This window comes from Chaetura pelagica, unplaced genomic scaffold (genome assembly GCF_000747805.2).
Source record: "Chaetura pelagica isolate M959 unplaced genomic scaffold, ChaPel_1.0 scaffold17, whole genome shotgun sequence".
In the NCBI taxonomy this organism is placed as follows: Eukaryota; Metazoa; Chordata; class Aves; order Apodiformes; family Apodidae; genus Chaetura; species Chaetura pelagica.
The window spans coordinates 5,964,710-5,981,364 of record NW_009970726.1 but is presented as its reverse complement, the minus strand read 5'-3'; the positions used below and the strand labels follow the sequence as shown (position 1 = coordinate 5,981,364).

Genomic DNA, 16,655 nt, shown 5'->3' with positions numbered 1-16,655 from the left:
GCACCAGCCATGAGTAAATGTTTCTTGCAACTGCTCTTGTGAAATATCATTTAGATTTCACAGAGCCAAGTCTTCTTTAAAGTTGCCGGCCATGCGTATTACTCATGCTGCTTAAGGGTTGTTTGTTAAAGTGGCAATGTACACAACCAAATGATTTTGTGCTGAAATAGCGGCCCGCCAGGCAACATGCAGACATTGTAAGTGGGTTGATCTCTGAACTGCAAATGCCTCTGGTTTAGCTTTGTGTGCCTCCTGTGCCAGAGAGCTCTTCTAGATGCCATAGCTGGTCTTTTCAAGTTTGTATTCTGCAAAAGAAGTAAGGAGGCATGTTTTCCATCTTTAAGTGTTGCAACAGACTGCCAAAGGTCTTCTCAGTAGGATGAGTGTCTAGTTAATAATGCTGCACGTCTCACACACATTAGGACTTGGATTGCAATCCAGAAAAATCTTGAAAATTTTTATCTCCTTTATGTAATTCAGTATCTTTTCTCTTTGGTGACAGCTTAAGAGTGTCTGCTCTCCTTCCCCCCCTAAAAAAAAACCACAGGAAAAGCTCTAATACATGCAATGATTAAACACTGACAAGTCAAAACTTTCAACAGCAAAGCTTGATTTTTCAATTACTCCACTTGTTTGTACGTATGCCTAGTTGCATGGCTATGTACAGGTTTTAAAAACAGTCTCAACAAAAATCAATCCACTCATTTACATGTGTCACACTTTCAGGCAAAGAAGACCCACAGAAATCATTTATAACAATACAGACTGGGTATGTGAAAACACTAATCCCACAGTGGATTTTTCACTTGGCCAAAAGTCTGCCCAAAGGGAATGTGGTGCAGAAATCCGAACAAAGGGCATAACATTGAGAAATACTGAGTTCCAAGTGCCTAACACTATCCTTAATACTCTCTTAATATAGTTCCTAAATGGAAATAAATTAAAATACCCATCATTTTACTGCATTTACAGAGCTCCAGGACATGGTTGCTGTGGAATAAAATCTCCATAACTTGTGTTCTAAAGCTGATACGAATGTCTGCAATTTCCTTTCTCCTTCAGTCTCTTAGTTTCATTAATTATTGGTGTTGCTCAGAGAGGTTGTAGACAGCCCACAAGGGACAAATATTTGAGTTTCAAAAGCGTAGAACTTATTTTATGTTCTGAACTTTCACAGTTTCTGTAAAAAACTAACATCTACCTAATACATTTAAAAGTCAGGTTCCTAAGGTTATGATTAATATATCACATAGATCCCAACAGAATAATTACAAATTAATCAGCAGTTCAAAACTCCCAAATGGAGTACTATAAGATTGCCATCACTTTAAAGCATTCCTTTTCTACTTCCATGGAAAGAAATCACAATTCTGATCTTCGTTTGTTAAAACTCTTTCTCTGTTCTTCAGGCATTTGATGAAGCAAACTTGAAGCTTCTATAACTTACCAATTAACCAGGCTTTTTTATTAATTCAGCAGTACATGCTAATAGCACTAAACCACAAATCATAAAACTAGTTAGGCACATTAAAACAATGTTTAATAGATATAGTGGTGTACAGTGTTTGACTCCTTGCAGCAGCGTGTATGTGTATATGCATGAGTCTCTGTGTGCAAATAATTTAGTCTAGTTCTCCGACACAAATCACACAGACATATTTCTGAGACTCTTGAGACTTTGCAGCCCCTTCTTCCAGTCATTCTTCGACTTAAGAAAAGTTCCAAGTTTTGAGCCTCAGTTAATCAGCTTTGTTCAAAATCCACAGAAGCTGCTAGGAATCTTTCCATTCTTTCAGAAGGAGCTAGAGTGGGTTCCTATGTTTAAAACAGTATCTGGCTATCTAGGCTTTGTTCCTTGCTGTTTGCAAAATTTCTGGGAGGCTGTTGGCACTCAGTCTCTCTGTTCACTCTCCACACATGTAAAATGAGAATGACAACTTTACCTCAGAGGAATGTTGCAAAGCTTCACTTACAAACAGATTCACATACTTGAATGAAGTTGATCAACTAACAAGAAGTTTTCTGATTGATGGATGTCTCTTGGGAGGCCATAAAAACAAAATCAAAACTGTATAATTGAGGTTTTTGGATTTTTTGTTTGTTTGTTTGTTTACAGGAGCCTTCTCTTATGCAAGATGACTGCTTGTGCCATTTATTTTCCTTCTCCTATCACCTAGAATATCTTTTCAAATCTAACCATGTCAAACTAATGCTTAAAAACCAAACTAAGGCAAGGCACAACCCTCATACTTGAAATTACTATATAAAAGAATAAAAAGCTTGAAGTACAGCAAGTAATGAGAAAATTACTATGTTAAAAAAAAATAAGGTTTTTTTTTTCCAGTTTCTTAGGCCCTTGGCATGCTTAATGTAGATGAAGTAAGAAATAATAATAAAATTTAGACTGCATTTTGCTTTGTGAAGAACATTAGAAAGTTGGCTAGAAGTAAGATTTTGCAGTGAAACAGGGAGGTGAACAAGTTGTAAATTACTCTAATATCTTCCAGATGGCATATTTGACTTGGGATCTGAGTTTAGAGTAATTAGACGCATGTGAATTTCCTATAAATACTAAACTTCACCAGTTTAACACTCAAAAGCTCCTTCATCTCCAGGGTCTTTAAACTGCTAAGTGTTTCTTCTTTCCCCACTAAAAGTGGAAGTCTTGGATTTGTAAATTTGTCTTAGTTGACAGACAGAAACCTTTTTCCATGAAAATACAGCATTTTTTCTATGTCAGAAAGTTATGAACCAAAGTTCCTCACTGAAAGGATTTAAAATTGAATGTTTCTTCCCAGAAGAGGTTTTCGTATAAGTTTTTTGTATACTGGGATCATTATATTATAATTTATTACAGTATGTGGTAAGAAGTGAAATCAGTGGAGTTTGCCCTAAGATCAAATCTTTTCATTGGTGAAATGCTTTTTGCAGATAGATATGCTGAAGACATTAGCAGATTTTTTCTTTTACATCCCCTAGGACATTGCAGTACTAAAATAGCAAAACCCAGTTCACAACCTCTGATTCTTCTTCATTTTCTGCATGACATTGTTGCATTCATTCCCAGGATGAATCCTGGAGTTTACATTTCTGTTGAAGAATTTTCCGGGTTTTTTTTGGTGTAAGTAGAATAGAACTAAGTAAATACAAGCAAAAATATTCTGTCACCACTTGCACCCTCTTTAGCCATATATCAGTGTAAACTGGCTTAGATCCACGGACATAAAAGGGCTAATCTCATTTGCAGCAGCTAAAGATCTGTCTACTGTTCTCAGTTGAGCTGTATCAATAAAAGTGCAGATGTAATCTTGCTTATTTAGTTCAGATTTTCAGTTCTGCCAATCTCAGGTATGCAGAAGGCATGAGCCAAACAACCAGAAGCATGTGATAAGATGAAGGATAATATTTTTAAATAGTAGCGATTATTTTTATTAGCTTTGGGATTTTAACTTTTATTGGTTAAGGTATGTTGTATTTTGTATTCCTCTGTTCTGCAGAGAATTAAAGCTTATTTTCAAATAAAGGGCAAATCCCAAAGCTTTAGATTAATTAAAAAACCCATGCAATAACAAAACTGTTGCTAACATTCGTCACAATCAAACCATTACAGTGGCTAACTGTAGATCTTCCATCAATGTCTTTGTTGCATCTTTTCTCTTTTTCATTGCAGCATTTTCTTGTACTAAAATAGACCCTCACTAGTTCATTCTTAATGGAGACCGACTGTGAGTTAATGGCATTAGTAAATTACTGAACAGTGGCCAAATCCCAATGGCCTTATTCCCAGAAATCTCTTAGCTTGACAGGACCTTTGTATGAGTAACTTCAGTGAATTTTGGCCCTGGGTGAAGACCGTAAAAACACCAGCCAACAAAAGACCAACGGAAACAAAGGCCCCCCAGGCTGACAGGGATTTCAGTAAATTACAAATTGTTGATCAATCACAAATTTCTAATTTAAATATCCAGCACTTTAGAGAACTGTGGGATTCAGATGAGATGCTGTGTCCCTTAGGAAGCTTCATCCACACCATGAATCCACTACAAGCAAAACCAGTTTCAAAGGCTCCTATCATGGGCGCTTCCACCTCCCCCTTTCTCACAGAGCTTGCACTGCCTGGCTGGTGCTAACTGTATGTGTGTCCACAGTACGAGAAATTATTTGTAATAGATTTTTAAAACAGAGAAAGAAAGAGAGAAAGACACGTTCACATGACTTGATGGGGTGGAGGAAGATTTTTCTATTGGGAAGACTGCAGTGTGGGATGAGATGAGCAGCTAGGCAGGAACACACCACACAGAACCACATGGCACCTTGCACGCCAGTAAGTGGCTAAAAATGCAAAACAACTGTGCAGTTCTCTTCAGCTCCTGAGCCTCCTGGCACTCCAGGAGTGGCTGGTGACATGGCTGCAGACACAGCAGTCATCCAGGACCCTCTGAGGGCCACATGCTTCTTTCACCTCCATCAAGATGTGTTTAGAGGCACACACTTGAGGACTTCAATCCCCCCTGTGTGGATACCTACAAAGAACTGCCAGGGAGGGCTGATGTGTCTCCATAGGAGCCAGCTGCCCCTCCAATACCATCAGATAAGTCACCTTGCTGGAGTGTGCACAGAAGGCCCTGGAGAGCAGTCAGGCTGCATGGAGGCTTGAATGGAGAGCAACCTGACAGATGCTGAAGTTACAGGCAGAAAAATGGCCCGTTTGGGGCTGTGCTTAATTTTTTATTTTTAACAGCATGGGCTTCTTTTTCTTGTTGCTAATAAAGTGGGATTAAGGTCAGTGTCCCTTGAGTGCCTGCAGTTCTTAAGCTTTTAGCTCTGGGATACAGATTGCCTTGTGCCACAAGTACTGCAGTAAATCCCACAGCACTGACTCTCAGTCACTAATGGGACACAAACCCATGGTGCAGAACAACTCAAAACTCTTTATTTATATTTTCTTTTGCAATGCCTTCTGTTCAGCTGAAATGGAGCCTTGCAAAGAATAAATAAAAATATCTTTATAAAATAAAGAAGCAAATTCTCAGAACCAAAATTAACCTGAACATGGTGGATAATTCATGTCAGGGAGAGATTTAGCAGCTTGATGGAAGTGGAATCAGAGTGATAAAAGAAAAAAAAGAGGTGGAAAGTCTTTTAATTCTAACAGGTGAATAATCAAAATACTCATAACCACCCTATAGAGGCATACCATATTATGCTGCAGAAAAATATGACGTATTCAGATATAAATTATAGTTTTATACTCTTCAGTGGTTGCTTCATAAGGCAAAATGGCAGATATTTAAATTTCTGTTGAGTTATGCATATGTCTCAGGAAGGAATTTTTTTAGGCAAAATGCCTAAGGTCTTGCTGCCCCAATAATAGGGAAGTGTGTAGAGGCAGCACGTAGCTCGGCAGAGTGGCTGGCTGCTGCATGAGGCAGGGCTTCCCAGCACTTCCACTGCACTTCCTCACTACAAGGTGCTATGGTGCACTTCAGGGGCCACCAGCCTGTTCAGACTGAAAACAGACATAAGCACTGTTATCCCCTACTGGAAAGTGGAAATAGAAAATTGACTATAATCTGTATTCTGCAGCTGTTCATGGTTTTCTTTGCCTGGTGCTCATTTGACACGTGTTGCTTGGCCTTCTCCTCGAACCCCTAACTAACACTTTCAAAGAAAAGAGCAAGTTTTTTGCAGTTCTTTCAAGAATTTGTAGAGGAATTCCAGATTCCTTCATCTTTCCAATGGGAATCTGTCCCAGACATTGTTTAACTGAACCATAAAGCTAGGACTGTCTAGTAATGGCATGTTCAGGCACTGGCTGGGAGGGTGTGTGTGAGCTCTGCAGTGAGTTTCATCAGATTCCCACCCAAGAGCCACACATGGTCCTTGCACGCCACAGAGTGTGCAAACAAAAATCAAGCAAAAATGGAATATCCAGAAAGACACAGACAAGTGAAAAAGGAATGTTTTTTTTCATGGTGGCACGGTGGCTCCATGAACATAGCTGATGATTAACCCCTCTTCTGGGTCAGCCTCTCCTATTTTCACACGTGAACTCGTGCTCTAGTCTTTCACCTGAAACTAGAGTCAGTGGTTAGCACCATGTTTATATTTACATCTCTGTGCCATAAACCCTGAAGGACTATAACATTACCAGAAATATTTGCCACACCATTGGCAGTAGTAACTGAGTGAAGAATTGCCAAGTGGGAAATCCAAATTTGCAAACTCAGTATTCTGGGCTGCGTGCCAAAGCTGTCTGGGCGCTGCAGAGGTGACACATTCAGTCTCCTCACAGGGATGCCAATGTGCCAACTGCATCCCTGGCATAGCGTCTTCTCTTGACAAACTTATGGAGAAGAACTGCTACTAAGTCCAGAGGGAGATGCAAGCTGCTTTCTGAGCTTTCTTGGCAGCAACTCCATTTTCAAGTTGTGACTGTACTTTCTCCTATTTACAAGAACAGTTGTTTGTGATACACTGTGGTCTCTGGTAGGATTTTGAAAAGTGCAAAAATGACAGCAGGATATTGGTTTCCAAGTATAAACTAGTAAAATCCAGAGTAATTTCATTTCCCTCTGAATAAAATAATACAGATACTCACTTACAGCAGGCCCAGATATCACACATTGTCGCAAGTGTGGGAGAATCCAAATCCATTTGTTAGCTGCCAAGTGAAAGACATGATCCTTAGAATATGGAATAAGAATAGAATAAGGTTGTAGGGCTGCTCTCTAAGGTTTTCCCTTTTCAAATTGCACTTCATACCTGTTATCTTGCAGCTAAACTTCTTTTCGATAATTTTTCAAAGCAAAAGCAAAAAAAAAACCTGCATGACCTACAGTTTGCAAAATCCTTTAGAAGGCAGCCTTTTAGTATCCAAATTATTTCATTTACAAAAGCACAGCAGCCAGAAAGAGCACCATCAATTACAATTCTGTCACTATAAGGGACAATGGAAAGGGGTGGGCATACTATTGCTGTAAAGGGGGAAACCCAAGAGAGTGATAGAATTTAATTTGAATACTTTTTACCAAATGTATATAATAGCAAAATTCGTACTTCCAAGTTAATTATTTTTTGGCTGTCTTCAAGAGACATACTAAGACTACAGCAGATTGATTAGTTTTAATGTGTAGCAGAATAAAAATATTGAATTCAAAACTTTTGGGTTGTTTTTTTTTAACTTCTTAATATGTGAAGTAAAAAGCCATGCAAAAATTTGCTTAGCATTTTTAGTTAAATTTCTTTGTATCATTTCATAATTCAGAAATTGAATTCTTCTTGATATTCACTTGAAAAATAATATACTGTTGAGGCTTGAGCAATGAATGCAGACTGGGAAGGTGGTGGGATAATGTCATAATGGAGACAAGAAAAAAGACTGTCACTCAGATGCTGTGGTTTTATGTGGTTTCTCTTTAACAAGCAGTTAATTATTTGGAGAAAGGTTTCCTTGTTAAAAACTCTCAACATTCATTTTTTTCCCTGAAGTATAAAAGCTAGCAGCCTGCATTCCTGAGTACTTCCAGTAGGTTTTGCAGTGAACCTAGAGCTAGCATTCTTAAAGGTATTTCTAAAGGGAAGGGAAAAACTAAACTAAATTAAACTAAAAGCAAACAACTAAGAAAAACAATTCTGAAGTCTTTTTACAACTCTCCTCCCAATGCTTAAATCCTGTTACATATATGTCATAAGGAAATTATATAAAGAAGTGTAATATATATTTAAAAAAAAAAAAAAAAAAAAAAAAGCAGAGTACTCAAAGCATCTGTAAAATTATCTCAGATATGAACATTTCCACTTTGTATTTCCACCAATGTGAAATGGGACAGTGACGCTAACTAGCTGAGCAATTGCTACTAGAAAAATCAAATACATAAGAGGAAATGTAGTTGACACAATATTTCACATATGTTAATGCTTACAGTTCCATCAGTGTCAGCTTTATTTTCTACTTGATATACACGAAAGCTGGCACACAATTTTAACTGATGAGGTAATGTCATTTTCAATTTAAGGAGCTTTAAGCCGTCCACTTTAACTAGTGATATCATCTTTGCAGTTGTCCCACAGGGCTTCATGTAAACATAAGTAATGTGCCCTGGACGGTTTGGAGCAGAGTTGTTAAAAATGACATTGGTCATCATGAAGACATTTTTTTTTCCTTTGATCTGTTTAAAAATGTCAGACATACTTTATTGTGCTGTCATTTTTAGCTCTTCCTCGTAGATTAATATGCTTGGAATCTTTCAGTGAACATAACAGTAGAATAAGGATCTAAACAAATTAATGGCAACATTTTAACGTCAGTCATAGTAGCATAATGAAAAGTAAATGAGATTGTCTGGCTAACAGCAACTTGTTAAATAGAACAGCAGCACGACTGAGACACAGAAAGGCAGGAGCAGAGGAAAGCTTTTTGCCACCATCTGAAAGAGGCCCAGAGCACAACCCAGGCTCCAAATGCCACCACCTTTTAGGAAAAGATCCTACAAACTGTGGATCCTCCTCCTTCCAGCCCTGAGCTGAGTGAAGCCACCTGCTAATAAAACTCAAAACCAGACCTTTTTCAGCACCTGCAGCTTCTGCCTCTCCATTACTTTTATTCTCATTTGTATTCTCTCTGCTAGCCCAGTGTACCAAGCTGCCAAGCTTTCCTCATCCCTCTGAAACCAAATCCCTCAGGCCAGGCCTTATCTGTTGGCACCTCTGGTGACAGGGCTGAGTAACCCCAGCATGGCTGTTGCTCCTAGGCAAATTTTAACCACCAGTCATTAATATGTTACATACATTTTCTTATCAAGTCCTTAAAAATTGAGCAAGTAACTAGGGAGGATTTAGCCCAGCCTATTCAGTTACCACATCCTGTACAAGTGTGAATACTGTAATATACACTTCTTGGCTCAAATACCTAAGCAAAGATGATTTGTAAAGAAACAAGTTTTGTTTGAGAAAAAACAAATGCTATGACTGATGTGTGGATTTTGTGATTTGCTCCAAAGTATTTGTCCAGCTAGCAAGGAAAATAACAGATTTTTCTACCACTTATCTGAAACATGGTGGATTTTTTAACAAAATTGCATGTTTAGGGAATTATTTATTATTCTGTGGACATATGTTTGAAGGACAGCATATGGAAATCAAAGTATTGTTCATAAGGAGCTCCAGCCAAAAAAGACATTTTTGAATTCATAACAGAACTTCACAGTTTGAAAAGAATGCTATGCATTATGTATTGATAACAACACTACACAGACAAAGGAACACAATTTAATAATACAGAATTGTGCTCGTGAGATTTCCTCTTTTTTTTTTGTTAATTGGTTACTTTAGCTGACATTGTCTGCAAGCATAATGGACACCATTCTTCCTAATAGTTCCATGTTGCCAGATGATGTCTACAGACATAATGTAGTCCATTTTAATTATTTCATTTTGCTTACATCTTTCAGCATAATGCATTTTCCAAGCAAGCTAGCATTTTTCTTGATTATCTATGTTGTGTTATAGTTCTTAAATTAATTAGGTCTCCTTCTTTCCTGGAAGTTAAAAGTTTCTTCCTTCCATTTATCTACCAGGTATGATTACGTTGAAGTGATTGATGGAGATAATGCTGAAGGACGCTTATGGGGAAAGTACTGTGGAAAAATTGCTCCCCCTCCTTTAGTGTCTTCAGGACCATATCTTTTTATTAAATTTGTTTCCGACTATGAGACACATGGAGCAGGATTTTCTATCCGTTACGAAGTATTCAAAAGAGGTAAGAAACAATTTGTGGGTATATACCTCATAACCTGTGATTTTTGCTTTCATCAAAAAGTTCATCATAATTCTCTGGGAGGTGGGAAATACATGAAAATGCTTGAAAGAGAAAATGGTGATACTTTTGTCTTTCCAAAAGGGGGCATGTATTCAGTGGGTATAAATCATTATGAATCCAATCGGTACAGCTGAGGACTGACTCCTCTGGGTGTAATGTGATAGTCTTCATCAGCTGTGTGTTTCAACCTTCTTAAAACCATTAGCTTTGCTCCTTTGAAATTAACCTTTTTCTTTTTTTTTCTTTTTTTTTTCTTTTTTTTTTTCTTTTTAAATGCAAATAATTATTGCATGATTTGCAATGTTACTGCCTTAACAGCACTGGAACCTCCTGAGCCCCTGATTTTTTTTGGTTAGTGTTTTGCTCTGCATTCCCAAGAGGTGGCTGTGGGCTCAGAAAAGACCAGACTACAGATGGGCAGCAGATGAGGTTGCTGTTGCTTTCACAAACCATGTTTGGGAGGTGCAGGACAGGAGAAGCTCACATTGTTCACAGGCATGCCCTGCTGGATGCTCGTGTCAGGAGTTCAGTGCCAGTGAGCACAGACAGTTGTACAGGGCACAGAGAAAGCCCAGAGAAACAACCAGTCCAGGATTAGCCAGGCCTATAGACGGTCCATCTTTGATAACTCTCTTTCTGAATCAACAGTTAGAATGAGAGTAAGATGGGTTTTTATTGGCATACACCTTCCCTATAGCTGGATGAAGATAAATAATGCCTAAGTTCCATTCCTGGAGAACAGAGGACCAAAACTTGTAAGATACAGAAAAACAATGGGCTTAACTTTATAGAAAAAAAATATTTGCTTCAACATCAATGTTTAGGGTCATATTCACAAAAACAGCTCAAAACTTCAATTTGCCAATACACAGCCCTCCAAGAGAGTTCCCCATTTTCAAAACCAGTTCAAGTACCTTTTATGCACCTAAATAAGTGCCAGATTTTCAGCTGCATTCAGCACATGCACTTGATGGCAGCTGTACTGTTAATGAGAATAAGCACAGTACTGAAGTCTCTTTTCTGTTGCATGCAATTGCTGCTCTGCACAGTGCTAATTGGGGCCACAGACCTCTTGTTCACCATCTTCCCTGTCTGTAAATCCACTCTTGGCTCCAGAAATTCTTTTGGTGACCTTCAAGGTCACATCTTTTGAAAGAACTCAGCATCCAAATGACACCAACCTTTCCTGAAAAACCATCTCTATTTATTTTGGTCTATTTAGGATGCTAAACACTTGATACTGTGTCCTGAAGTTTCTCAGTGTTTATACAGACAGTGCCATTTTTCCTAAAGAACAAGGCTGAAACAAAAACAAGTCAAAGAATGACCTGTGAAGCAATCTATTTTAGCAACTGAGTGTTTTCAAGAAAAAAAGCTTTTCTTTATTTCCTAATAGTGTAGTTGCAACTCAGAGCTCTGACAGAAATATCATGTTTATTTCCTTGTCTGGTCACTTGCATCTCTCAGTGATACACATTAACCATGTTACGATGGCATTATGAATGTGGTTTTGCACACACAGAAGTCAGGAAACTCAAAAATTATGTTCCCAGAGCAACTTTAACTCTAGCTCGTTCCACATAAACTGTATATTAATGCAGGAAAGTTATCACCAGATATGGTGATAGAAATGCTGTGTGTTCACAAAGGATACAAGTTATAGTCACTGTGGGAACACAGGCCTTTTTATCTTTTGAGTTAATGCACATATGCTATCCCAAATTTACATTTTAATTTCTGTACTAAATAAAGCTGACCAGTCTACCCTGTTACGCAGGTGAAGCTCAGTTGCTTACACCAGACTAATATGCTTCATTTTAGCATATTCACAACTTAGCTCATAATTTCCCTGGTATGAGAAATATTAAAATTATCCCAAGCCCAAGGTCCTGTAGTGTTGAGCTGAAGATTGAGCTGCATTCCAGCACACAGTCTAATTTTTGTCCAGTATTCCTGTGAATGCTTCCTTAGTTTTTGAAAAGAAAAACTGCATTACACTACCTATGTCCTAAGTTGAATTCTAAACCTGACACTTCGAACACCATGAAAATTGTAAGGAGAGACCAGCACACATAATGACTCTGATAAATGTAGTACGGGCTTTGCGAGCAGAAGTGTTTTTTCTTCTCATCCAGCTCCTTAATCAGAAAGACACTGAAGAAAACTATGAAACCCATATTGCTCAACATCTATCTCATATGAAATGTTTATTATTTTGGCTCTGTCAGCCAGCCTATGCTAGGATGGATGGGTAGCCTGTTTGCTGGAAGAGGATCTACACACTTTGCATTCACATTCCTAACTTTATTTGGCTAAATCTATGGTGCAAACTAAAATAAAAGACAGTATCAACCAGGAAGACAAATTATTTTCTGGTTCAGTGACACCTACAGAAAGCAAGTGAAATGATCTCCAGTGTCATCTGTTTCTACTCCTTTGCTCTCTCTTTTGCTTCTCTCACTTGTCTTGCTTGTCTCACTCCAGTTCATACAGGTACATGCATGTAGTTCCTCCTTCTCAGAAATACCTGTTCTTTCTGGTCATTGCTAGAACCCAGTTTTTCATTAACATCACTCCATGGAGTTCCTCGTAGCCTCAGTGTTGATTTAATTCTTGGATTTCCTTCACAGTGTCAATAAAGGGTCAAAATCTGTGGAGGGCACTTTAGGGAGGCAGATCTTCTGAAAACAGTTTTTGTTTCTTGCACCAGATTGACTTGAATGTGTTTAAAATAAAGCAAGCTGGTACTGAGATACCATGTGTGAGTGTAAGGAGCCTGACAATTGTGTGCTCACAGAGCCAGGATCTGGCTGTATTTAATAAAGCAATAATGATCCTGGCTTACATTTTATATTGCATCTTTTATTGGATTTCAAGAGGAGTACAGAGCACTTTATGCTATGAATGGCAGAGCAAAACTATTTTATCCCAGAACAGCAGCTACTGGTGGGAGTGAGGAGCAACAACCTGAGCATAACCCTCCCATATATGACGAGGAGACAAGGGAATGACAGGGAGAGAAGAGAAATACCCGACTAATGTGTAAGGGAGCGATTTAATTATAGGCAAAACGCAATTTTCCAAATTGGAACAGGTCAGGCTATGTGAGCATTAATATCTACATCTTCCAAAATATACCACGAGGTGCTCTGAATATTGATGTTATAGCTCAAGCAATTCCTGTCAGTGTCTACTGAAGGACAAAAATACCTGAACTGACTAAATTCATTCAGACCTATCTCCTGCATGCTGAATTTAGCTGGGAAGTGGCCAAATCTGTGGGAGGTAATATGTTTGGCACATTCACAAGAAAAAGATTTTCTATGGTGAGATGAGAGTATTCATATATGCAACAAGCCAGACTGTTTTCCTTCAGTGATCTCTGTTAACCATTGGAAATCCTCTAAGGCTCATGACTGCAACCTCTAAGGATGCTGGGCGTCCTCATCCAAATTGAAATCTTGAACACACTCTTCCTCCAGAACAACCTGTTCCAGCCAAACTCTCCTGTGTCCTGCCTGTGCTCCAGGTCCAAAGACCTTGATCTGAGTCTTCCTATCCAATCTCCCCAGGTCAGCTGCTATCCACTGATGCCCCAAATCCAATAAATCACTTTCCATTAAATTGAGAGTGCTGAAAGTCAGAGCAGTACCTCTGCTGACCTTGTGGGAGGATGTGTGGGGCAGTGCCTGCAGCTGGCTCTGAGCACACCTGCAGATGTGGGATGCGCAGGGAGGATTCCTGAGGGACCTAAACAAAGGAGAAATGTGATCTGTCAACAAGACAGAGAGGTTTAGTCCCCTGTATTCGCAAAGGCAAATCCAGTGATCTGGCCTTTTATACCCTTGCATCTTTACTGCCTCTTTCCTGCTCTACCAAGAGCCCTGTTTGGAGCATCCCGCTATGCCATTGTGGGGACATCAGGGAAAGCTGGTGTGTCAACATTGACATTAGGTGACTTCTAGCAACTCTGCCTGTAATCACACAGTTTATCATGCCTGCACTAACAGCAACATTTTACTGGTCCACCTGTGTCAACACCACTCAGAATGAGTCACTCACCCTTGGTACATGTACGAATTACCTTTCACGTTTAGTTTGTCAAGGAGGCATAGGTCACATCTGGCAGAGTTACTGAGTCAGTGCTCCAGGAATCTGAAACCACTACTCCCTCTACTGAATTCACTCACTTGCTTTCGTAAAAAAATTCTATTTCACCAATAAAAGCCTGTCAGCCATAAGATTTAAGGATTTGAGCTTGAAGGGCCTATAATTATTTCTCTAGGGGTCTGTTGAGATTTCTACAGCTTATACTTTCATTGTTCCCACATGACTTTGTATTTGTCATATTTTTTTCTAGAGTTGGTACAAGTTTTCATATTGTTCCATACAAATTGAAAATTGGAGATCAGACAGTATATGCGAACTGCACTTTAAACGTGACTGTTCATAATAGGAACAAGCTGGCTGAATGATTAATATAGTGATTAAAATGAGGTGTTTCATCGAAAAGCCACCTTTCCTGCTGGAGAGACAATACAACCTAATTTGTTTTCCAGCTAACTACTCTGCTTAGTAGCACAGTGTTAACCCAGGTGATTTTTCTCTCTCTCTGACAGGACCTGAGTGTTCCAGAAACTTTACTTCTTCAAGTGGAGTGATAAAATCCCCTGGATTCCCTGAAAAGTATCCCAATAGCCTTGAATGCACTTATATTATCTTTGCACCAAAGATGTCAGAGATTATACTGGAATTTGAAAGCTTTGAGCTAGAACCTGATTCAAATACTCCAGGGGGAGCATTCTGCCGCTATGACCGATTGGAAATCTGGGACGGATTCCCTGATGGTAAGAGAAAAATGGACTGTGATATGTATAACCATTACTCTGTAGAAGGCACGTCCCCATTTTTTTAAATGTGAGATCCTTGCTTGATTTATGTGAAATTAGTTGAATTAAAAAGAAATGGGAAAAATGTTCTGTAAATTCATTCAGGGAAGCATCACAGTGTGAATGATTTTTGTAATGAAACATTTAATTTGGAACACTGGGCTTAGAGGAAACCTCTGTTTTTAGAGGGAATATGTGACAAACTTCTTACACGAAAATAAATTAAATGTAAAGCCTTATAATGTATTCCCAAATTTTCACAGTAAACCCATGAGTATTGTTCAGAAATTTCCAACAACTTGCACAAACTGGACTTCAGGAGCAAACCCTCCAGCTTGTGGAGGAACTAGGCTACAGACCAGAGAAAATCTCTTTGCCAGAGAAAATGTGGTGTTGATGCGATTTAAATCATAGCAACTACATGATTACCTAGGTCAGTAAAAAGTCATTGAGTTACTCATTGAGGTGGCTTCAATGACTGGGCAGTGCAGGTTTCCTCTCTTACAGTGCTCTGTCTTCCAGCGGCTTTATTGGGCTCTGTCTTCCAAAGGTTTTATCTTAATTTGTTAATTTATAAACTTGGATTAGCTGGGCACATGCGTCAGGGTGCATGTGTTGGGTACCCTTCTGGAACTTACTTCTCTGCCATCTGAGTAGTTTTCTACTTAGTTGTTGACCACTCTTGACCTTGTGCAAATTCATAAAGTGCATAGCTAGATATTAGCTAAGCCTATAGAGCCTGTGAGCCCTCATTGCACCCTCTGTCCAATCTCATATCCCTGTTTTACTGAGTCTGATGAACAAAATAGCTGCATGATTTATCTATTTTTTTAATATATGGCAATGGCTCCACAAGATCCAAGTCCACTCTAGGTAGGGCCGCCAGGTACCAGATCTCCAAGGACTCCAACCTAAAAAGAAGCTGAACGCCTAATCCTTAGGGTGCCCAAATGCTTTTACGAGTTGTGCAAACAGCTACGTAGAACTGATTGTTTGTGATGCCTTTTTCACTGTCCCTGTGTATGGCATGAGCTGATAAAAAGAAGCATCTTGAAGCTGTCCTTTTTCTTCTTAATTTTGTAACTTGTAGCAAAATTCAATGACTGAAGATTTATGTTGTTTGTGTTGGGCACTAATTAGAGCTATTTCCCTTTTCCACTGGTATGATAACTCGTATTAATAGATATTTTCTTTGCTATTATGAACAGTTTATAATGGCAGTTTCTACAAATGTTAATCTTCCATTAATATTTCATTTAAATTAAAACATATAACTTAAGGAACATATTTTAATAAGACATTTAAACTTGCCTGTTTTCGTCGATAAATCCCTAGTATAATTTTAATTAAAACTGTTATTGATGTTGCAGTAAATAGGTATGTGCTTTTTAATGTATTTTGGTTTTCCTTTTTGGTTTGTGCTTAATGGGTTTATCATGGCTCTTTTCAATCCACTCCAATAAATACTGAAGAAAGAGCCATAATAGTAGCTGAAAGACTGTTTAGTATTTAATGCCTCAGTTAGGAAAACAGTATTGTTACACTACAACAATGATGTCTGGAACATTTAATAATAGGTTTAATTGCATATAAGCCAAATCTGTCCAAGCTGAATTCCTGTAGAACTTACATTTAAACTGACATGTGAAAAGATTATTCCATCAATCAATTTTTGTGCAGTATTACCAAAAAGAAATGTATTCTTGTTAGTGGCAGAGGGTTTCAAAGCAATAATTTCCTGGTTCAAGAAAGTAGATGAGCCATACTGAAGAGCAGTTATCAACAGGCATTATCAGCCTTCCAATTCCCTCACAAACTGTGTAAATCCAAAATTATCCTGACATTCAATAAGGATGTGTACATGTTTTTGTAAATATTCAACTGAATTTGTAGGCTAGAATGAAATGTTTCCTTAGATACAAATTGCTGGAGGTAGCAGCAGTTGT

The 16,655-nt window shown here is 38.5% G+C and overlaps 1 protein-coding gene across 3 annotated transcripts in view; it reads left to right on the top strand.

The window, feature by feature from the left end:
• Positions 1-16,655, top strand: part of NRP1 (neuropilin 1) — a 110,502-nt gene that overhangs the window by 35,407 nt on the left and 58,440 nt on the right. For all 3 annotated transcript variants that reach the window (XM_010006981.1, XM_010006980.1, XM_010006979.1), the window contains exons 3-4: positions 9,579-9,760; positions 14,440-14,667. In XM_010006981.1, the coding sequence (XP_010005283.1) occupies positions 9,579-9,760; positions 14,440-14,667 (410 nt within the window). The remainder of the gene's footprint in view (positions 1-9,578; positions 9,761-14,439; positions 14,668-16,655) is intronic.